The 25,063-nt window shown below is 34.9% G+C and overlaps 3 protein-coding genes across 3 annotated transcripts; 1 reads left to right on the plus strand and 2 right to left on the minus strand.

Annotated features, from left to right (window-relative positions):
* The first annotated feature begins 7,198 nt into the window (after positions 1-7,198).
* On the plus strand, positions 7,199-10,075 carry LOC133317312 (probable pectate lyase 16). Its single transcript, XM_061519172.1, has 4 exons — positions 7,199-7,657; positions 8,691-9,046; positions 9,152-9,287; positions 9,851-10,075. Exons 1-4 carry the CDS (start codon positions 7,256-7,258, stop codon positions 10,073-10,075), a joined length of 1,119 nt encoding a protein of 372 aa, XP_061375156.1. The 5' UTR covers positions 7,199-7,255.
* Positions 10,076-14,115: 4,040 nt separating this feature from the next.
* Positions 14,116-15,921, minus strand: LOC133317317 (serine/threonine receptor-like kinase NFP). The gene has a single exon (XM_061519178.1). The coding sequence runs from the start codon at positions 15,919-15,921 to the stop codon at positions 14,116-14,118; it is 1,806 nt and encodes a 601-aa protein (XP_061375162.1).
* A 2,347-nt stretch (positions 15,922-18,268) lies between these two features.
* On the minus strand, positions 18,269-24,920 carry LOC133317313 (V-type proton ATPase subunit H). The gene is made up of 11 exons (XM_061519173.1): positions 24,762-24,920; positions 24,456-24,581; positions 24,186-24,288; positions 24,033-24,103; positions 23,406-23,473; positions 23,160-23,277; positions 22,262-22,423; positions 21,768-21,893; positions 21,410-21,535; positions 20,599-20,778; positions 18,269-18,802 (listed from the first exon to the last, which is right to left on the minus strand). Exons 1-11 carry the CDS (start codon positions 24,789-24,791, stop codon positions 18,554-18,556), a joined length of 1,359 nt encoding a protein of 452 aa, XP_061375157.1. The 5' UTR covers positions 24,792-24,920; the 3' UTR covers positions 18,269-18,553.
* Between the last annotated feature and the right edge of the window lie 143 nt (positions 24,921-25,063).

Genomic DNA, 25,063 nt, shown 5'->3' on the forward strand with positions numbered 1-25,063 from the left:
TTTAAGAAATTTAAAAAAAATTCGGGGGCAGAACCCCCAAATCTTCGCTACTAAATGTGCGGACATAAATCAAATTCCTGGGTCCGCCACTAGATATGATTGCGATTTGTTTGGTAAGAAAAGAAAAGCAACATATTTGACATGTTTTGAATGATTTAATTGTAATTATTTATTATTTTTAGAAGTTAATTACCATTATATTTATTTTAAGAATTTTACTTATTTTTGGGATTTTAGATTTTGAATTTTGATTTTTGAATCAATTTATAACTAATCTATAAAAGGGTGCTTATGACCAAGGTAGTTAAAATTGAGTTTTTACCTAAAAATGGAAGGGAGATAAAAAATCATAAAACGTCAAATCACTATGAAATTTTTTTGTAAAAAAGTAAAAGCACTTGAAATTTTGATGAAAAAAAATTGTAAAATCGTAAAAGCGCAGTTTTAGAAATAGTTTTTAACTGCAATGCTTATAACCCTTATTATAAGAGTTAAATTTTGTTAATAGAAATTGAGAACCGAAGGGATACTCTATTATGAAATCATAACTTTCTGTTTAGCCACATTTTTTATGCACTTTAAGCATCAGTTGGTATAAGAGCACTAGGTTGTCTTTAACCAATGGCTTAATAGAATCGTAGAGGTCATCAATGACAGAGTCACGAAGGCAAGGGACGTGGATTTGTTCTTAAAGAAGACAGAGAACTGCGTTAGATAGACCCACATAACATAGAAAATGAAGAGCTCGAAAGACGGATCTAGGATTTTAAGCGACAACTTGAGCAGGAGTTGGACATGAAAATCCAAGATTTGGAGCGACGACTCATGCGGGAGCATAACGGGAAAATTCAAGTTTTAGAGTGACAACTTGTGGAGGCGCAGAGCATGAAAATCCAAGATTTGGAGTAACGACTTGCGTGGACAAAGTTGGGCATTCAATTCAAAGAAGAAATGGAATTAGAGTACGCATATGATGACGAAGAGGAGGACGTCAATCCCTTGGAGATTCTAAACCAGGGACATAATTGGAAAGTACGAGTTGGAAATCAGTCAACTTTTTAAGATATCAATATGCAAATCAACATTACTGACTTTGATGTGTATGACCACAACACAATTTGTGATGATTGTCCCATTTATAATGACTATCCATCTTATGATGAAAATTCAGTTTATTATGATAATCTAGTCTATGATAAATCTAATGATGAAGATCTAATAGAGAAAAAATTATCAATTGAATTTTTACCTTAAGAGATTGATAACAGTGAAGATGAAGAAGATTCGAGGATGAAGATCAAGAAGACCATGCTTATGAAGTTTTGATGATAACAAAGCAACAACAAGTACCAACATAGCACAACATGAAAGCTCTCAATATAAGGCATGGCAACAAGTTCTAAATGATACAAAAATCCTATAACAAAGTGCAAACATGAAGAGAAGTGTAACACCCTGTGTGCATCCGGTGTACTTTAGGATCAGATCTACCTCGCATAAAACTCAGAAAAAAATGGTTAATAGCACCTGCAAAACACAGAACAAGATAGAACAAGATAAAATAAAAATAAAAATCAAAATCAAATCTCAAAGATCAACGATTATTTATAATATTGGAATTAATAATCCCCGGCAACGGATCCAAAAACTTGATGCTCACCGGCAAGTGTACCGATCGCACAAGTAATATAATGAGTAAGCAAAGTATCGTCTCCACAGGGATTGTAAACCAAATACCACAATAGCATGTCCCTTTAAGTTAGAAAATCCGGTTGTTTTTGGAAAATTGTGAATTGATGGAAAATTAAAGACAGAAAGTTTAAAAATATAATTCTTAATTTAATAAGCATTGGTAAAGTTTGGATTTTTGAAAGAATAATAAAAGACATTGCAGCTAAGGTACACGCACCATATGATCCCCGCTTTAAACTTTGGATTGATTAACAATGCTCATTCATTTTAATAACTCAAACAAATTATCATCTAAAAATAATTAGCTAAATCTCAATCCCTTGATAATTTAACCCTTTAATCCAATTGGAACCCTAATTCCTTAGCAATACCGCATGAAATTAAGCATTAACCACAATAAATTAAACGACTGCAATTCACACAAGCCTATCCCTAGAGCATGCATAAATTGTTACCTTACCCCCTTTCAGAATCAAAACCCCAATATTTCTATTGCGAGCCCTAATTCCCAAATTATTATCTCCTATCAGGTTGATCAAGTCTAACAGAAATAATAAACAATACGCACAGGGAAAAAATAAAATATATTAAAATAAACAAGCGAAAATAAATCAATCTATCGTAAAAAGGGTTCACATAGGGTTTGTGACCCTAACTACAATAAGAGAAATTAGCCAGCCATAGACATAGCTGACATACAATTATAAAAGAGAAAAGAAAAGAAAATTACGATGATAAACTACGAGCGACGATTTGCTCCCTTGATGTACTCCTCCCACGGGAACTCTTGTGCCTTCTGTTGTAATCATTTTTCTCCTCCCTCGCAACGTTCTTTAAACGTTCAGAAATTGAGTTCCCTCAAAAGTTCACGCGGGTCGCGCGAAGTTGGCGCTGCAACCGCGCCAACTCTTTGGAATCTATATGGCAATGCATATCCGTGCGGGTAGCGCCAATTTCCGTGCGGGTAGTGCGGTTCTCTTTTTCTTCTTTTCCTCAATTTCCTATTTCTTCATATTTTAACCTGTAAAACTATAAAAGCATAAGAAATAAACTGAATAGAAAAACTAAATAATAAAAGCAATTAATATACAAAAAATGATCTCCTATGACTAAATTCTTATTATTTTTGGCTTGGAAAATATTATATGCCAGAGGCACATCACATGTTGCACACAAAACTTGTGATGTGCACCAGGCATGGCCTCCTGCAAAGTTGGTATCAAACCCTGCATCCATATATGAAGCATCAATAAAAATCATTAAACATGGCTACCAATGTACAGGTTAAATAGTACCCATATAAAACCAAAAGCAATTTGAAATAAACATACCTTTTGCTGATCAGAAATGAAGTTCCAACCATGGACTACATGGCTGCCAATGTCTTCTTGTAACAAGTTCAGAAACCAGTTCCAGTTTTCTTTGGTCTCACTATCCACCACTGCATAAGCAATGACATAAAAGCTCTTGTTTGCATCCTCTCCCACTGCACTCAACAATTGTCCCCCATAGTATTCTTTTAAGAAACAACTATCCAGGCCAATCAATGGCCTACAACCAGCTTTAAACCCTTTCTTACAGGCATCAAGACATATATACAGTTTAGAAAAAATAGGTGGGCTCTCAGGTACAGGCTGTGGTATTACTTGCATCTTGCAAGTGGAGCCAGGATTGCTTCTCAAAAGCTCATACTGGTAGTCCCTTAACTTGGCATACTGTTCATTCCCACATCCTTTTATTCTGCCCTTGGCTTTACGTAGTGCCTTGGTCACTTTCTTGAGATGTACATGGACCTTGTACTTCTCTTTTAAATGCTTATAAGCTTCAGCCCTTGTCATGTTGGGCTGTGTGACCAGCCTTTTCTCCAACTTTTTTGCAACCCAATCCTTGCTGGCCCTTTTATTTTTGAAAATTCTGCAGCATGAATGTGAATCATTGAATGTCTTCACTTGGAAACTATTGAATTTGTTGTTCCAGGAACAATATATCATCCACTCACAGTCTTCATTTGAGCATTTGCCCTTGCTCTTACCTTGTCATTTTTAACCCACTTAAATTGTCTCCCAAGACTTATATTGTAGTCTTTCACACCATTTTTAAAGTGCTCTAAACTGACAAACTCCATTCGAAGCTCAAGTTGTACATGACCAAAAGTATTATCCGCATTATACTTCGAAAACACAACCCTTTCAACCTCCTCATCCCCACTTGAAGGAGGAGTCTTCAGCTCTTCAGAATTGTAACCATAGCCCTGCTCTTCAAATAACATATTCTGCTCATCCTCTGCCAAGTTTTCTTCCCTGTCATCTTGGTTAATTGCCTTTTTTTTTTTCCTTTCACCCTTTTTTTTAATGAAATAAGTGGCTCATCCTCTTCATCCAGTTCATCCTCTGTTTCGTCATCAAAACCCAGTGGAGGAGGCTTATATGGCTCATCTTCTACACTGTCATATGAATCACTTGACAGTCCATTGCCCTCTCTACTTCATATTCATCAGCAGTAGTCATATGGAAGTCATATGAACTGCCAACTGAATCACCTAACACCCCCTCCTCATCAGCACTTTGAGGTACAGACCCATCACTCCCTTCTGCAGGTCCAGCCAAAATGTCAAGAACTGCAATGCAATCTTTGAAATAAATTTCTATTTTGTTCCCATTACCTAATGCAGCCTTAACCATTTCCAAAACGTCTGAGTCCTTTTCAGGAAGACATAGCCCAACCTCTAAATCACTCTCAGTAGGCTTAAGCCACCATATCTGTCTACATTTTTTATAGCCAAACCCCTTGAACAGAGTTTCAAGGTCACGAAAGTTGACATAGTCTGCATCCATCTCAGGTAAATCATCCACCCTCCCATTTACATAAGTCAGCTTCCCTTCATCATTCCTAACCAACACACCCCCATGATGATATCTTATGACTATATACTCATCCATCTGCATAGAAAACAGAACTCAAACATTTTTTACACTACCATAATATTATTTTACAGTATCATATAACCAACCATGTATTATCAGTATTACAATAATACTGCCACATATAAGGGACAACCACTTAGACATTTTTTAAATGGCTCGATTGCTAAAAAATTGGGTCCACTAAACACTACACATAGCAATTTAAAAAACGAAAATGGGACCACATGCAACAAGTTCCAAATATAAAACACCAAAGGGGACCACAAAATAAAACCCTAACAATCTCTTTACCAGTACCGAAAATGGGGGACCACATTAAACAAAAAACAATGACGAAAAAGAGTACGGGGACCACAGATAATAAACAAATGACTTCTTCCACGTACCTTATTCGAATGTGACCACACTCACCACCGTTTTAACGATGTTGACCAAATAACCACACTACTTCCGAATCGTTGCAAATGCAGACGAGACGTGCACCAACAAACCACCGTTCCTCACAACCTTCACCAGAAACGTAGCTCACGAGCAGAGGAAAGGGTGGATATGGAGAAGTTACTTGTTGTCTGAGTGTGTCAACTAAGTTAACACCAAGGTTAAAGAAGTCTCCTGTAAAGAAACGACGTCGTCCGCTTCTATCTTTCAGCTGTTGACCTTCGCATATACACAACGACGTCGTTTATTCATCCAACGTGGCTTGTGAGGTTAGTGACTCAGCAAACTAACGTTCCATGTGTGCTCCGTTAGTTGAGCCGTTTGATGCCAACTAACAGAAGGACAAACGTAGCACTAATTTTCCAAAATTAAGGACCAAAATGAGCCTTTTTTATTGTTGGGGACCAAATTGGGCTTCGTGAAAATTTTCAGGGACGAAAAAAGGTATTTACTCTTTTATTTATTTAATATATATATATATATATATATATGGGAAAAATATTTGTCATTTTAAATGACATAAAGTTAGGTCATTTTAAGAGAGAGACTACTTTCTCTCCCATGGTTTTCATTCATTGTGTCTATCTCTCTCTTAAAATGACATAACTTTATGTCATTTAAAATAACAATCACCAAACCCTATATATGTGTGTGTGTGTGTGTGTGTGTGTGTGTGTGTGTGTGTGTGTGTGTGTGTGTGTGTGTGTGTGTGTAGGGTTCGCTTTTTCTGTAGTTACTGCAGATAAGTTATCTGCAGTAAGCCTAATACGCCGTCGTTTTGGGGCGAAAATTATGGTATCTTTGTAATTTTAATTTATTTTAGGATTATTAAAGTCTTTATAATTATAATTATAATTTTCTAATCTTTCAATCCCAAAACGACGTCGTTTTGAAAATAAATGCAGATAACTTATCTGCATTAACTGTAGAAATATTTTTCTGATATATATATATATATATATAGGAGAGAGATCATTTGACTCCTGAGTAAGACTTATAAGTCTTACTCCTCATCTCAGCCCTTGATTTCTGTCCATCTAATGGTTATAGTTTATGAAGTTATATAATTAATTAATTATTAATTACATTACAAATGACAACCGTTGATTTCCATCTATTAACGGCTAAGATAAGGAGTAAGACTTAAAAATCTTACTCTGGAGTCAAAAGAACCCTCTCCATATATATATATATTATGTTTTATTTTGAACAATCTGTGTTTTTATAATAGGAATATTCAAAATATAAAATAATAAGTATAGATAAATCACTAAATTAAAAATTATATTATTGGCTATAAAAAAAAATTATATTATTGAATTGAAACATAAGATAAAAAATAAATAAAATAAAATAAAATATCCCGTTAAATTTATTACTGACACAAATTAGTTTATTCTTAAAAAAAAAGTATGTATAAAAAAAAGTAAAAATAAAAATAAAAAAAGAAGCTATGTCTTACTAATTCTATTTTACGATAGTGTCATGAAGGGTTTAAAAATCCACCTTCAAATATAATATTTTTGGGAGAGATTTAAATCTTAATTCTGGACCCGGCTCTGAACATAATTGTTTCCCAAAGAAATTATTTGTTGTTTATCAAAAAATAAAAATAAAAATGCGCCTTTAAAATAAATACATTCATGTTGAATTTATGTGAGATTTCGCAATAAAATTGTCTTCATTTCCTCTCTGTTATATAGTAGTAACGGACGAATATCGTCCTTACAAATATAACAAATAGTTTGATGCATGCGGAAGTTATAGGTAATCCTTAAGTTCGAATAAAACATTGGTATCTATACCCGATTTGCCATCTTTAGCTATTGCGCAAATTTAGCTAATTGTTATACTCAATTTGAAGTAAGGATTCAATACTAGCTTAATTAACCTCCTCCTTTCTATTCTTAGTTTCCCTTTTCCATGAGACACTCCCTTGGCCATAGCTCCACATAACAACATTAACAAACATTTTATTAAGTCCCAAGCAATCACTAACCACTTTAACCTCTACAACCACTTACTCACACCCCTACTCCAATAAAAACCAGCAAACATCTTCCTTCCTTGCTATCTCTCTCTTCTCAATAACTCAACTAGTTATTGAGAATTTAATTTAATAATAACAAGCATATTGAATCATGGCTTATCAAGTCATCAATTCCACCCTTTGGTGCTCTGTTTTAGCTCTTGCGATTGTCATGTTATTCATTCCAAATGTTAGTTCCACCAAGCAATCCAAGAAAGCACAAGGCTTGAAAATGAATGTTATTGATCAATGCTGGAGATTGGATCCTGAATGGAGGAAAAATCGGACACAGCTTGCCACATGCTCGGTGGGCTATGCAGGGAAAATGACAAACAACATAGGAAAGGACCTCATCTATTATGAAGTTACTGATCCTAGTGACGACCCAATAAACCCCAAACCTGGCACCTTGAGATATGGAGCTTCTAGGATTCATGGTAAAGTGTGGATCACATTCCAAAGAGACATGCAAATTAGGCTCGAGAGACCCCTCCTCATTAGCAGTTTCACCACCATTGATGGTCGAGGCGTCGACGTTCACATTGCTAACAATGCATGCTTGATGATTTATAAGGTAATCATCAACTCCAATTAATTAATCTAGTACAGTTAACATTATAATTTTTTTCCCTTCTAATTTTTTTAAAATATATATAATATAAAATTATTCATTTTTATATCTTCACGTGACAGTTTAATATTTTAATATAGTTGGGTCATCACATAATATACAACGTCTATGATCAAAGTAATTTAAATTTTGATTAGTGTCGCCACCCGTGTGAAAAAAATTATATTATCTACGCTTCAATCGAAAAAAAAAAAAAAAAACTTGTGAGAGGACCCAAATTATAATTCATACGTAAAAGTATATATGTTATAACATAAAATCAATTATGCGTCGTCCTCCAATTAACTTCTAAACTTTGCTTTTGAGATAATTGATTTATAACATTTCCTTGCATGAGAGATATAATATAAAAATTATTTATTGGCTCTTCACTCTCATCTTAAATTTTTGGGTGAGATGATTGGGGGTTTTTTTTTTTTTTTTTTTTTTTGTAAGTTGCTTTTGTTTTTAGTATAAACCATAGGTATCTTTCTCTACAGGAGACAATTGTTTTGGGACGGGTTCAGAATTAAGTCTTTAAATTCCTTTCAAAGATAATACTGGAGATGATCGATGATTATTGATTTATATATATGGTATTAAAGTATACGTGATCACAAGATCATGAGTGGAATTAAAAAAAGAAATGGCATGTACAATATTCACGCTTCAAGATCAAAAGAATCTTATATAACCAAATGGTGGGAGCTCAGTTGGCGCATGGGAGCTGAGCATGTGGGAGTAAGAACATGTGTTCGATCCTCCCCAATATCACCTTTAGAAGGGGTTTAAAGCCTTAATCCTGGACCCGCTCCGAATTGGACTAGTCGCGAAGCGATGAATCGATTGAAATATTTCCAAAAAAAAAAAAATCTTATATAAAAGGTTATATTAGAAAAATATAATTTAAAAACCATCAATAAACCTTCACTTCACAGCTTAAACTTGAGAGGGTTACTTATAACTTATTCACAACTGCATGCTTATTTGTTATTAGGCAAGCAACATAATCATCCATGGGATTAGGATTCATCACTGCAGACCTCAAGCTCCTGGAATGGTGATGGATCCTAATGGAAAGGTAATTCCTTTGGGTCAGGTAGATGGAGATGCAATAAGATTGGTCACGGCTTCAAAGATTTGGATTGATCATAACACGCTTTCTGATTGCCAAGATGGTCTTCTTGATGTCACACGTGGTTCCACTGATGTGACAGTCTCCAACAACTGGTTCAGGGAGCAAAACAAGGTTATGCTTCTCGGGCATGATGATGGGTACGTGAGAGACAAAAACATGAAGGTCACTGTTGTGTACAACTATTTTGGACCTGATTGCCACCAGCGCATGCCAAGGTACGTAATCAATTGCTCAATTAACCCCCAATTGCATATACTTAAGTAGTTAACAAATACATACGTTTAATTAAGGTATTGTCTTATTAATAAAAAACGTTGCAGAATCCGTCATGGGTATGCTCATGTTGCGAACAATCTTTACATGGGATGGGTGCAATATGCCATAGGTGGAAGCAAGGAACCTAGCCTCAAAAGCCAAGCGAACCTTTTCATAGCACCAACCACAGGGAATAAGGAGGTAATCAATTACTTCCTCTGTTTTATATATAATTTCAACAATTAATTTTCGTATGTATATATGACATTTATAATTTATTGATTTAATAATTAATTGATGAGTATAATTCAATAAATTACACTCCTAAGATACATGGAGATCAACGGTTGAGATGAGAAGTAAAATTTCTTATCCTTCCTCATGTAAATAAATAAAGGATTGACAAGATGCATTCACTCAAATAAGGAAAAATCATGAAAGTTTATTGTTTTATTTTTATATATAATAAGAGAAATATTATATTTATAAATTTTTTGTTTACAAACTCTTACAAATTACACTATATCTTATTGATAAGACATTCTTGAGTGAAGTCTTACCGATAAAACATAATGTAATTTGTAAATTTATAAAACAGAATGTTTGTCAATATAACCCTCCTCGTATAATAATAGTAAGGAAGAGGTACTTCATACCCCTCGCGTCTTTCATGATTGATCCAATTCTAGTGGCTTTAAAAGTAGAGGTATTTGTGTATATAGAATGGGTGGGAGTATGCTATATTAATTGTATAACGGGTGCAGGTGACATGGAGAAAAAGCAGTAATGGAGTTGGAGACACATGGGAATTTTTTTCAGTGAGGGACGCTTTTGAAAACGGAGCATCCTTCATGGAAACAAAAGGTGGACAGGTAAAAAAGCCGAATTATAGCACTGAACAGAAGTTTGAAGTTGCTGATGCCAAATTGGTGAGATCATTGACAATCTCATCGGGCGTGTTACGATGCAGTAAAACCTCTGTATGTTGAGTTACAAAATACATGAGATTGAAGCAAGACTGACATAACCAGCAGGAGTATGCATGGGATTTAAATCTAATCTATTGAAACTCCAGTATTTATAGATTGAGAACAAAGTAATGAGTATTGTACGTTTTAAATGATTTTAGCATACATTGGGAAGTTTGGTTCACGGACGGACCTGGGTTGTTGGGGACTCATGCCCCCATTGTGTTAAAAAAATAAAATAAGATTATTACTATGTAGTTTTTATGTATCTCTATTGTTGTGCAAGTTCAAGATATATAAGTTTGCCCCACCATCACATACTACAAATAATTAATTTAGTACTTTTGTTTAATTACATAAGTACTAGAGATACATGTTTGGTACGTAATATGGCCAACCCATTTTAATGTTGACAAATTAGAATTGATATCAAGGATGTCTCTATCAATAAATCTATGTAAATCCCACAATAAAACACATAAATTTAGCCATAAAGATTTTCTAAAAAAGAAGGATTTTTCTTCGGAAAGATATAAAACACAAAAAAAGATGACATAAACATTACAAGAAAAAAAAAGGGACAGAAGTCATATCAATTAAAACACCATTTATTACCAAGAGATATAATTGTTTACTTTATTTATTTATTTTGTTTACATACGTGTAACACATCTTAAGAAAATGTGTTATCCTTTATCAAATTGTTTTAATTACTTAAAAAATAAAGGCTTAAATTTTTTTAGATGCTAAAAATAATTTTAATTTAATAATTTCTTAGTCATTAATGTCTTTAGAAGCATACATTAAGGAAAACAAATTTACTTTTTATTTTTCAAGCACATGTATCTCTTTTACATAGTTGTTCCAGGAGATGACAATAACTCGGACAACCAGTGGAATATTTTGGGTCGATAATGGATGAAAGGATTCTTTGATCTAATAGCTTTTGATGAAAAACCCATAAATATATCAATTTAATATAAACTTTTAATCCTTTTGGAAGGTCCACCTTCAATTCCTAAAACCAGTGTATCATCTCCCTTGTTTCCTTCCCAGTCATATCCCATTCACATACCATCTCCTGATATAAGTGATGACTTGGAAGTTGGAACAAAAAGTGTGTTGGTGTAGCCACATACCATGGGATATATATGGTTGCAAGAATGACCGTGAAGAACCAGCACCCTTAATTTAGAAATTTAATTAAATAAATATGAGATTAAAAAAATAATTCTATAATTGACCCTAATAATTATGAGAAGGCTTAAATAATTATAGTAAGTGATTATTAATGTTAAAAGTCACTTTTCTGACGAAAAGTGCAGATACCGGTTCTGCTCCGCAGTATAAATGCGTATCAATGAAGTATCCCGAAAAATTATGAAAAGTATGTATATATGACTAAAATAATATCTAGGAATGGTATAACAAGTTCCAAGTCTAAATAATGAGAATTAGCGTCATAGCTGATATCGGCTACGTAAAAGCGCGTACCAGCGAAGTGCTGCAAAAAATAAAATAAAAATATGAAAAATCTTAGAAAAATGGCTAGGTTCAGAATCCAAAGTTTGAGATTAAAATGCTAAGCGTAGCTATTAGTGCTTATACAGTATGATTAAAATTTAATGAGGCTATAAATAGGATTGGCACATGATTCTAGGTCAGATTTTATCATTTCTACGTAGCATTTTCTGGAGCCTTTGAGCAGCCACCTTTCCATCCTCTTCCTCCTCCAAAAAGGAGCCGAAGTGACCACCATTTTCTGGAGCCTTTGAGCAGCCACATTTCCATCCTCTTCCTCCTCCAAAAAGGAGCCCAAGTGACCACCTTTCCTTTCTTTTTCTTCATCAAAACACCTTGGGGGAGTGTGAACAATCATTGTGAGTGGGAAAGGTGCAACATTTCTGAGTGTTGGTTGTTGTCTAGTGAGAGTGAGGGGGCTGAGTTCTTGGGTTGTGGTGTTGGAGCCTTTTCCTTGGTTGTTGAAGTTTCAAGTGGTGAACTTTGTGGAGAAAGGGCCAACCTTGCTACATATTTTCGTACACCTTTGGAGTCTGAACTTTGAGGCTGAGTGGTGAGCTCCAAGAGCAACTTTGGTCTCTGTTTTGAGCTTGGGTGGTAAGCACCATCACTTGTCATGAGTTTTCCTTGTTTAGAAGTTGAGCCTTGGCATGTTAATGAGTTGGTTAAGTAACTTGTATGTATACTGACCTATATATGCCTAAAAATGGATTCTTGGACGTTTAATAATGGTAAAAGTTGAACCTTTGATCAGTGATATCTTCGCGAAAATGCAGAACTGCATTCTGTCGCGAAATATCCGAATATGATATTTGGATATGGCCCCGACAAATATCCGGATATTCTGGAAATTTCGAGACAGAGACTGTTCTGTTTATACATAACTGTATTTTTGGGTTTGTGGACCCATGATTGGTTATGTTGAATCTCTGTAATAATTAATCTAAGTCATAATCAAAGGGATTAAGGGCTTATGGCTTTGGGAGAATTCTAATGACATGAAACGTAAAAGGAAACGTTGTCGTTATGTCATGAACTATTGGTGTATGTATATTGATATGATTACTGGTCTAAAACAAATTGTTATTGTGCTGTTTGTGGACCTTGAGCTAGTGTGGACTTGGCTTGGATAGATTGCTTAAGAGGTAAGCTTTTGTGTCCTCGGTTTAGCCACTATTAGTTCCACCATATCCCATGGGGGAATGGTTCATATACATGATGTGTTTTCATGTATTGTTATTTAAAATGATGAAGCTGTTATGTGCAAGTGTTTTATGATATGCATGTGTTGTTCCACCTAGATGGTAAGCCTGAGTATGTGGCGTTGTACAATATGGTGATTCTGTGGGTGGGTGCAAGAGGCGTCTTGCACTGATTGTAGGTTATAGACGTATGTAATTCCTGCATTTCTCTAGCCAGTAGGATATTGACACACATGACACGATATTATGCTGCATTGCACTGATTTTGGAACTTATACTGTTTTGACTGCTTTTAGAACTTATATTGCACATGTAAGTGAGCTTGGGGTGAAGAGATCCTTGAGGACCCCTTGTCTTACTGAGATTTCTGCTTAGAGATCTCACCCCACGTTTGGGGCACATTTTCAAGTTCAGGTACCTCGGGGGTTGAGACCTCGAGCGGCAGGAGGCCGGAGCTGAGTTGAGATATTTGATGTTGTGCTGATATGCCTTGCTATTATTTTGTTTTGTTGTCTTATATTGTTATATGATTTGAGACCATGTTGGGCTTTGTTGCCTTATTTGGTGAGCATGAGGGTTGTCCATGCCACATTGACTTGACTATGTTGATTTAGATTCGAGTTGTATAATGTATCAGGATTATGGTCCGGACTACGTGTTGTGGCTCCGCGATTTAGATACTCACTTATTTATGTAATGAGATTATTCAGTATAGTTAACTGTTTATTTGCAATTTACATACAGGTGATGTTTTAAATGAAAGGATTGATTAATCAACTTGGTTAGTAATAATGACGTCATAATTGAATGAAAAGAAAAAGTTAGTTCCGCAATTTTATTAAGCGCTGCTTAATACGATGATATGATAACAACCGGTAACATCCCTTTCGATTCACGATCCTTTGTAATGCAAGTAACTTTTTTTTTTTTTTAACATTAAGGTAGTGTGATCCGATTTATCCCTATTGACTACTGAGTATGCAGTTGAATTAACAGAGTCCACAAATACTATATCGATATATATGTAATATGCCCTTAATGCATCACGAGGCAAAAATATATATTTAACCCAACCATCTTTCTCTCCTTAATTTTTTTTTTAGTGCATATTCTCTCCTTAATTTGTATGTACACATGTATAGAAGATTCGCTAACTACAAGCTTTAACGAATCATATGGGTAGAAAAATGAAACTTCAAACACTTTTCTAAATAAAACTGGTATATATATACATAGATATTTATTAACTAAAAGACCTAAATATGTTACCAAAAAAAAAAAAAGACCTAAATAAAACACCATCTTTGAACTTGAGACATTGAATTTGCCTTCAGTCAATCAACGAGCTGCAACGGGAGTAACTATTCTAGTAACTTCTACACCTAACCCATAATAATTCCATGATCTCTCTAATGTTGTAGGAGAGTGTTGTGTAAGAAGGGAGAGGCTAAGAACAACTTCTCCCATGGTTGGTCTTGACAAAGACTTTTCTGCTGTGCAATTCACTGCTAAAGAGGCCAAGCTGAGAGCATCATCAACAGAATAAAATCCCCCAAGCTTAGGATCCATCCATCTTCTAAGCCTCTCCTCTCTTTTCTCTTGTTGATCAAAGATCCCTCTAATGTCCTTCCACAGCATAACCACCTCTCCATTTGCATTGTTTGTTAAGTTTCTCTTGCCTGTCAGTAACTCCAACAGAATCACTCCATAAGCAAAGACATCTATTTTTGTTATCATAGGATTCGTTGAAGTTCTGGCCACAGAAAAATTTGCTATCTTGGCCTTAAAGTTTGAGTCAAGAAGGATATTACTTGTTGTGATGTCCCTGTGGACTATACTTGGTTGTGTGTGTTCATGCATGTATTGCAGACCCATAGCAACATCAATAGCTATGCTTATCCTCTGACTCCATGTGAGGAAAGTCACTGAGCTTGAAGCAGTGGAAGACTCAGAGAACAACCAGTTATGAAGAGATCCATTTTCAGCAAATTCATATACAAGGAAGAAATTTCCATCGTTTCCTGAAGAGACTCCCATTAGTTTCACAAGATTAGCATGATTTACTTTTTGTAGAATCATTACCTCCTCTGCTACATCTTCCTTGACTTTTTTCACAGCTAAAACCAAACCATCCATTTTGGCCTTGTACATTGAATCCCCAATCCTGCACTGTTCATTGAGGTTCATGGTAGCTTCCATAATCACACCAACTTCATACACAGTTGGCTTACTTACATAGCCTGAAACTCCAGAAATTAGCTTATCTGCAGTCTCCCCAGATGGCACACTCCAATTCTGATTAGTCCTTCTCTTCTTCATCCTCAGACAATATACATAAACCAGTACTAAAAGTGCAATCAGAAGAGTGCATCCAAGGCTAGTCCCAATGACAATGATAATCAGAAGATGATTGCTTCTCTTTCTTTCATTTAAAGAATAAGATTGAGAAAGAGATGGAAACTGTGTCACTGGGATTAAAACAGGAAGGTTGGTTGCTGCAGTGAAGTTCTGCCCCAAGTTGTTTTCAGTCATCATGTCCACTTGTGATGCACCAAACTTGGAAGCTACATGGGAAACATTGTCATTGGACTGCCACACATAAGTAATCTGATACTCTATCCCTTTCTCTTTCTGGTAGTTTGAGGGGCACCTGCAGAACAAAGGGATCACTACTTTCATACCTATTTGCAACTTATATGGATCAAGATAGGGGTTTAAATCTTTCACTGTTTGCCAATTGGTGAGATTCTCATATGAAGTGGTTGAAAGATAGTAGTAGCTATCACCTAGCTTGATCTCATATGAGATATTGGCGAAACTGAAAGAGTGGTTTCCAGTGCAACCACAAGTTACAGGTACCAGTAAGAGTTGGCCTGGAATAAGCTCATCATATTCGGTCTTCATGTTACTGGCACTTGCAATAGATAGAGGACTGGTGTCAAATATATCAGATATGTTCATCAGACTCAAAAAATTTGGAGACTGAGCAAAATATGCTACATACGTGTCACAGGAAGGAGGTGAATCCACAGGGCATGAAAAGTTTGTTCCATTGGTCTGTGGCAATTGTGCTAGGATATGGGTGGCTGAAAAGAACATGAGTGCAAGAAATAGTGTATGAGAGGGAAGGAAGAAGAAAGCCATTGTTTGTGAAAGTGAACAAATGGAAGGCACAAGGGAAAGAGCAGAAGAAATTTGTTATCAGATATACTATACTATCAGCATTGTTGATATGGAGCTATACTTGTTAATAAAATAGTTTCGATTAATAAAATCAGCTGGGGCTTTTGTCTTTAGCTTTAACCATTTTTTCTCATATTTTTCCTTTATGATTTCTTGAAACAGTGGAAACATGCATGGTTTTAAACTGTGGTACGCAACCTAAAATTGCAGTGATCGAGAGATTTTCACAATTAAATTACATGGTTGCGGCTGCATTAGTCTCATTTCTTATAATTTTTTCACAAATTTAATAATGGCAACTGTAACTGGGACCCGCAATTTAAAGTCACTACATATGTGATATCATACACACGAATAAATCTTTGGTATATCAGATGTATCCAATTTAATACATTTTTTTTTTAAAAGAAGAAACTATTATAACGTGACAGAAATTTTTTTTTCAAAAATCATGAAATTTTTTTGAAATATGAAAAAAAAAATGTATCGAATTAGATATATCTGATGCACAAAAAATTTGTCCCATTCACACAAATAGAATTTCTTGATTTTATTTTCAACTTTCCGCTAAGAATGTGTCATTTGCGAGAGTATTCTAAAGCCAAACGGCCAGTTGTCGTTCCTACCACTTCTATCTATATATGAAGACAGCTAGCTAGGCCACAATGCCACACTAATTCGAAATCTCCGCAATATTTTCAAGGGCAAAAATTGATTTGGGTTATATGAGTTTTAAATTCGTAGTGTGATTTGACATCAAAACAGGAGATCACATATTGACTAAGGATTCTTTAATTTTGAGATTGTGATAAATTTGTTTCTAGCACTTGTCTAAGTTAACAACACGAAAGCCTAATAGCAATTAGAACACGAGGGCACCAACTGAAAATCTTGCATCCTCCTCCTCATTCCAAACAGTAGGATTTGTGGGTATAATTTTTCACTTTTTATAATGTGTGTTTAGAACTCACGCATGAAGAAATTCCCTTGTATCTTTTAGACACCAATTTAAAACAATGGACTTACCATTTCAGTCAAAACAACTTGAAGTCTTACAAGCCTTCTAATTGCCTCCATGATAGTGCAGCTCTTTGTGAAACCGGTTCCTTAAACCAATTGATCAAACGTACAAACAATCACTCAATTATAGACAAAGAAGAAGAATAAAACACTCGGGAAGAGAATCACACAATACATCAACCATACCCAACTTCTTTCCACAAGTTACAAATATCCCTCCATTAGTCGGTTAGGGATTCTAAGCTCTAGTGCTTCTTCTCGTTATTGTTTTCTGCTCCTCCAATCAAATCAGTTACCCTCCAGCTGTAACCACTTGGTATCATCTTGTCCAACTCAGCTGCTACATTGTCTTTTTCCATAACAAGAATACAAAAGCATAAGATTAAATTTTGTTATGGATACACACATACACAGTGTTTGGTCATCACTCAAAATCTTTAGAGCAGTTTCACGTTCATTAGTGTCAATGGAATATCGTGTGTGTCCGCGACTATTTCATTGCTCGGTCTCCTTAAGAAATCCTTTCTTATGCATCTGCTCTAGTGTTAAAATCATGGCTCGACTAGGCAATATTTCATCAACTTGCATTTCATTAAGTAGTTTGCTTCCAATATGACAGAGTATCGTACATGCTTCCACTATGACACTCGTACAGTATGTTGCTAATACTGTTTACATGTGGCTAGACATTGGTAGGACAGGACTCTTATAAAAATATATATAAAAAAAATGAATTTTTTTAAATAAATTTCAAAAAGCTTTTAATCTGTTGGCAATGTTGATGATGCTTCACTTGTCATTTCTTGTTGGACGAGCAAAGGTGCACGGGATGTGACAAAATGATAATATATGGAGAAATGTCATTCAAAGAATATATAGCATTGCATTCACTTTGCAGAGGATGAACTTTGACTGAGGCTCTTCTAGGTGTTGAAGATCTTATGTCCCGCTCAAACAAAATACTTTCTTAAATTAGCTAATAAAAAATTGCAATATCAGTTATAAAAATGAACCTTATCTATCAGTTGGGCTCTTGATAAAACTACCATACGCATTTTTATTATTTTCGAATTTCATCGGCAAGATGGTAGTTGGATATAAGATTTCTATCTTATATCAGGAGTAAAGTAAGGAATAAATTTGCAGGAAATTCAAACATAATCTTAGTAAGAGGCTAACATATTTTGCTAAAAAGTAAAGTAAAAAATTTGTGCTAAGCAAGAAATAGGTCAGTAATTTTCTCATCTCTCAAATCATTACTCTTCTAAAACGAGCTAACACTTAAGGAATTACATTTTCATATTAACGAGAAATTATGATTTCTAACAAATTTAACACACCTACAATTAAGTTACAGAACTTGATTTATTCAATAGCAGAATATCAAGGATACTTATTTCTCATATCAAATTTCTTCTACCGCACGAAACTGAATTATTAATAACCATAGACAATAAATTATTCACTAAAACAATGAATATGCCTTGTACACAAGAGAGTCGATCCCATCTGAGATAGAATGTAAAGTTGATGGAATTAATTGCACACACTAGGCCACTCCACAGGAATAGAACTAAGCCTGCAAGAAGCTTGCATACTTGGAACCTAAGAAAAGCCGTTGGATACAGAGCAGTGCATTTTTGGTAACCTCAGCATTCTCATGATTCATCAGTTTCATTACTCGTTCCTTGGCTTTAAGGTCTGTCACAATGATCCGTCCAGCAGGATGGTACTGGATGAACTGTGAAAGGTCAAAGCAAGCAACAGCAAGAGTCCTTGGATCACTGGACGTGTCCAAAATTGTTATTAGGACCCTTAGAATCTGCAACAGATGAAGATAGTATTAGTAAATAATAGATGAATGTTTGCGAGAGGATAGAGTACAAAACAAGATTACACAATAATTATCTTCTTTTTGTTTCTTCCTTCAATTGCCAAATGGCATTTCATCCATCAGAATCATCTATTCTTGTTATAAAAATGCTTTCTGTATATCATTGTTGAGGACAAAGAAATATTCGTGTTTTGTTGTAAGCAAATCTAATCCGATGGGGAACCATGAGTAGGTGTGTGAAAAAAAACCATATGAAACGGATTGATAAAAGAACTACATTTTTTCGAACCAGTTTAAAAACCGAACCATTTTCTCCAAACAGGTTCAAGAACTGCACCATTTTCTCCACACAGGTTCAAGGATTGAACCATTTTTCAAAGCCGAGCAAACCACTTTACTGATTTGGGATACAGAACCGAAACAAACCCACCCCTAGGAGTGTAAAAAAACTATATGAACATGAACCACTCACTAGACATTTTTCCAACCGGTTTTTTAAAACCAGTTCAGACCCGAACTGAACAACTTTACCGGTTTGTTTCAGTTCAGCATAAAAAACTAAACCGAACTGAACCGTGCACACCCCTACGGCCATGAGCAAGAGGGACAATTTAACATATGTAGGTTCCACCCTCAAAGGAACAAAATCTTTTTAAATCCATTTACTACGTTTCTGATCAAAATCAGTGGAGTGCAAAATATTTTTACTTCTTTTAGATGAATAACCAAACTATTTTACAAACACCTAACGTTGTCTTTTTGTTTTCTTCAGGATGAAAAAAAATCATCTTACATACTATGGACGTAACAGGACAGCTAGATAGAACCAACCAATCAATCAATTCTTATTCATGTCCATGGATGTTCTTCAAAGGCATGTTACTAGATTTTATTTATTTTTTATTCTATTGAGTATTTTGGACCAAGTGATATGTTTGAACCGTAATGCCTTATCAGAACTCACCACAACAATAATGTAAATGAAATAAAGCAATAAAACAGATTTTAACTCATCCGCTGTAGAGTGAAGGTAGTGAAGTGTGTGGAGATCCTGCAATCACAACACTCCATAAAATATAAAGTTGTCCATTTACTGTTTACATTCATTACATTAATCCTGTTTTACAATGCACCAACTAAGGGCCCATTTGGATGGGCATTTTTTTAGCCAAAAGCTAAGGGCACTTTTACTACAAAGTCCATTTGGATGTTTGCTTTAAAAAAACAAAAAGAAAAGTCACAAAAAAAGCCTAAAACCTGTTTTTTGTGAAAGCTAAAAAATTTAGCTTCTAAAAAAGCAGAAGTCAAAAGTCAAATATTTTTTTCAAAAACCAAATATTTTTTTTAAATCTAAACAGCTTTAGTTTTTGTAAAAAAACACTTCTTAAATAAGCAAGGCATAAAAAATCCTTTTTTTACAAGCTCATCCAAACCAGCCCCAAATATGTCAGATAAGACAACTATCAGTTCAATAATCATATTACTGTAATCATATTACATAATCTCTGCTCCGAAAGACACCATCCATGTTGACACTAACTTACACAACAAAGTATCAGAAAACACAAAAGCAATCTAGCCAGCCAGTTAGTATTCAGTACTAACCATTTATATCAAGGTGAACCCCATTATGAGTCCCAAAGGTACCAATTTTCGTAACCATTAAAGTTAAAGAAGAAAATTGTATACATGTAACTTACACCTTTTTATTTTTCTCAGCCTAAAGTTTCAGGTGTGCTCAAATAAGAATTGAAGCACAAAAGGAAGAGATAATGCACAGATACCTGGAAATCATTCTCTTCAAAGCTGGTTATATTTTCTCGCCAAAATATGGGATCTTTGTGCATGGGAGACCAGTCCAGATGGCCAAGGAGAACTTCTTGCTTGTACTTCTCAAAAGAACTTAGTTTCTTAATGTTATCCTTAAGCCCTTCTTCCAGGGAATTCAGTGCCTCCAACAAGTCCTATGACAAACTTTTCTAATCAATAGAAGTGTTGGGGAAGCACCAGGAAATCGATTATTTCAAAAGGAAACGCAGTATCGGAAGTTAAAAAACATCCCACTATTTTGATTTTGTCATTTAAGATAAAGCGATAAACTATCTCAATATTGGGAGAAGAACAAAGAAGAGATATATAATGTTTTACCATAAGTAGTGCAAATTCAAGCAAAAGTAGGAGCAAACAGAAAGGGTACTTCATAAATGAAGAAAAATGGGTGTTTTACGAACATCCCTCTATGTTTATTCAAGTAACATAATGTTGTATGAGTGTTCGCGTATGCTTGTGCAGGAAAATGCATGATGAAACAAGAGAGGAGAACAAGTTATTGTCATGGCAGACAAGAAGAGAATCATTAATGTGTCCTAAGCTAGCAAAGCATCACAATTAAGCAATCCAAGTTCCAATTACATCTACCACATTGTTAAGTCATAAGTCATCTGTTGAGTAGCAATAAACTCTCTCAACAAGTTATTGTTATAACAGACATGCACGAGAATCATTGATGTCTACAAAGCTAGCAAAGCATCACAATTAAGCAATCCAATTACATCCACCACGTTGTTAAGTCATAAATCCTTCTAATTCTTTCACCTCATCACTCCATGCTTGCGCTTTTAAACTCTGAACAACTTGTGGCAGCTGAAGGTCAACCATCTGAGCACCCAATGTCCCTCTTGACATCAAGTTTTTAAGAGTCAAGACAACAACTCTAACAACCTGACAAAATTGGCAAAACAACAGTGCTAACATTAAACTTCTATGCCAAAGAAACTTATAAACTTGCTATCATGGCATGGATGAAAATATACCAAAAAGTTAATACAAATTCAGCTTACAACTATCGTACAACTATAACTAACAATAATATTGCCCCGAACAAAGAAATGTGAACAACATTTTGTTTGTAAGAAAAAATGAGATGAACATGAACTCAACAAGTCAGCTATACCTTCTCTTTTGTAGAACTTTTAACAACATCAATAAGTCGAGGAAGAGTCCTTGAAGTAGCCAAATATTCAATTGCCGGCTCATAATAGGATAACAGCCATATGCAGAGACATGTTTCATAAAGAAGCTGTTACAGAGGAATTTCTTCATTAATTTCCTTTATTCACTACACAAGCACCATGAATAGTGCACAATTTTATCAGCAATGTTTTCATTGAAAATCAATTGAGAAGCCAAAACATCTGGAATCCGCAGATACCACTCCGTCATTGTTCTTGAATAAAAACAAAATAGTATTTGGCCAGATGCACCAAGCAAGTTTAAATTAGCCATCTATTACCAGATGCAATACAGGCTATTGGGTTTCCAGCAAGTATTACAGGCCTAATTAGGTATGTCATGCTTACCCACGTACCTTTTGGAAGAATTAATATAAGCCAAGTGAGAGTAAATCTAGTTATTAAGATTCTCAGAGGTAGAGTCCAGCAAACTTACCTGAATAGACTGTTGGGTTGATGCCGGAGAAATCAATGGCACAAGTAACTTGACCCCATCCGCTTGAACAAAGGAAGACCTAACCACAGGTTCCTTAAGTAGGGTTGCTAGGCAATTTACAGCAGTTGGGACTCCACGATTAGGATGAGAAGGTTTTTTCAGCTACAGATATAAATAATAATTAGATGAAAGAAAAAATTCAAACACAGGACTAAGTCTCTACAAATCTTTGGGTTTAACATGCATATTCTTTATTCATGCAAAACATCATCTCATAAACCTCCTTAGATCTGAGTGTATATCTGAACCATCTGGTTTAAGTGATTCTGTGGTACAATTTATAATGTAGTTGTTCAAATTCAGCAAATAACGTGTCGCTCTCCCATGCTAGCAGATCTTACAAAATTCTCATATATGTCAAGAAATTGTGGCATCATCAACATGTTTGTGAATTGCTCTTAAGACTTATGTGGTTCTATAAAGCACGCTAAAGCTTATCATGCTCAAATCTGTATTGGATTGGAGTAAGACCAATTAAACAAACAAGCGCTTGCAGCATCTCATGTCATCTACAGTCTACACAACTAAATTTTCATATAGTTTTCAAATTTAGAAAGCAAAAAAGCATTCATCTTATCATAAAATTCAATATATTTCTGTAAACCCACATCACAGAAGACTCTTCTTAGTGTATAATTGGTCGTCATATAACAAGCTAGTGCATATATTTAATATAATAAGCTCAAAATGTTTAGCTTTATCTCTCAGAAGTAAACATTTTTATTTAGCAAAGACCTTTATATATCTCAAATTGATTATTACAATAACAACACCAAGATATCATCAGTTGATGAACTGTATTCGGATGAAAAAAGGGAAAAGTTTCTGCATCACGTACCTGTTCACAAAGCCATTTTACCAAATCTATCAAAACATCATCAATAGTGGTGAGCGGTTTCTTCGCATTTGATGCTTCTCCATTTGAAACAATGCCATTCTGATTTTTTGGCCTGACACTATAATCAGAAAAGGGTGAAATTTTTCAATGACTAAAAAGGTAACTTATATACAACGCAGCCTGCTATTGATCTAAGTCTGAGAAGCTTTTGAATTAAAATGTGAGAATGGCTCATGTTTGTATTACCTAACTATTAAAGCAAGGATCTTACAACTTTTCTCTTGTACGAACCAATTTCCGTTCCTAAGCAATCTGAAAGATGGAAAATATTATTATTATTATTTGTATTTCATAACTTTTGAAAGTACAAAGAAAATAGTCAAATACATAACAATCACATGACATCATCTTGATGTGGGGTATATTATATATAGCTTTTTCTCCTCAAGTTGTAAAAAAAATTGAAAATAAAAATGAAGACATGGGGAAAAATAAAAATGGACTTCAGTCTCTGTTCCAAGTAAAGGGAAAGGTTCGATACTAAACTACAAAATTCCAATTAAGCACAATATTCCAACAAGCACATAATGTCATTTACACACTGATGTGGTCATCAATGGTTGGCGCAAGATGTAAACCCCCTGCAAAAGAAAATTCTTAAAAAAGTTTGGCTTAAGTAATGGCCATGGTTAGTGGTTACAACTACATTCTACTTAAAACAAATGTTCTTAAATTTAAATAAAATATGGAAAAGAAATTATGCAGTGTAATAGAAAAATAAATACAGTAAATCTGACCTACTATCATCTTCAAAGCAAAGAAAGTTAATAATTAATATGCAAAACAAAAACATATTTGAGTAAATACTTAACTTAAGAAAGGCTCATAAGTATTATCGTCTGCAAGGGCACTGTCATGAAACAGTCTTGCTCTTTTCGGGTTTGCTGCGAAATAGGATAATTTAAAGGTTATGCCACTGATAACGGACAAAGCAAGAAATAAAAAAGACATATTTACACAAATTACCTGCAAGCATTTCATCTATCAGTGCCAAAACATACTCTACAGTATCTTCTTTAAAGATATCACGCAAAACATGAACAAACACGCGAACATAAGCTGGACCATCCTGCCACACAACGAAGTAGTATTTTCAATACCATCACACAGAAAACTCCGGAATCATAAATTAAATCTACTTCAAATGAAATTCCAACCAAGCTCGACTTCAAAAGTACAGAGAACATATAATTGATAACTTATTTATTTTAAAATTAAAGTAATTAAAAAAAATACATCATCGAGCAACTGTGCTCTGTGACTTTCTGATCGGTGATCGTAACGCCTTAAGAGCTGAAGGCTTGTGCCTGAGATGAGCTTCGTGGACATGTAGGTCTCCCATGGGATGTCCCTCCTCAGAACCTTCGAGAAAACATGAACACAGTGTCAATGCAATGGAGACATTCAATCTACGTCGAAGATCGACGACATTACAATTCACAAGATCTAAGAAACCGAAAATCGAAATCGAGCACAATCGGGATTTTGCAATCAGATCGAAGAACAGAACAACAAGCACAGAGAAAATGGATCAGAAAGAACCTGTTCGATGGTTAATTCGGCCTGGTCCATGGTAGAGGAAACCCTAGAAATCAATGTTTTGGATTTATCGCACCCAGAGAAAGACAGAACCGAGAAGAAGAAGAAGAAGGAAATAGATCAGTTTTGGAAGTAAATGATGAAGTATCCCTCTCTCCGCTACCACATTACAATCATGTTCATCCGTGTCACACGTGGCTGTCCATCTCTCTTTTTATTTATTTAAGAGGTTTTTTTTTTTTTTTTTTTAAACTAAGAGGATTTTACTCTGACCAAAAAAAATTAAAATATTATTTTTTAATAAA

The sequence above is a fragment of the Gastrolobium bilobum genome, unplaced genomic scaffold (genome assembly GCF_033153095.1).
Source record: "Gastrolobium bilobum isolate Gb01-03AN ecotype WA unplaced genomic scaffold, APGP_CSIRO_Gbil_v1 utg6883, whole genome shotgun sequence".
In the NCBI taxonomy this organism is placed as follows: Eukaryota; Viridiplantae; Streptophyta; class Magnoliopsida; order Fabales; family Fabaceae; genus Gastrolobium; species Gastrolobium bilobum.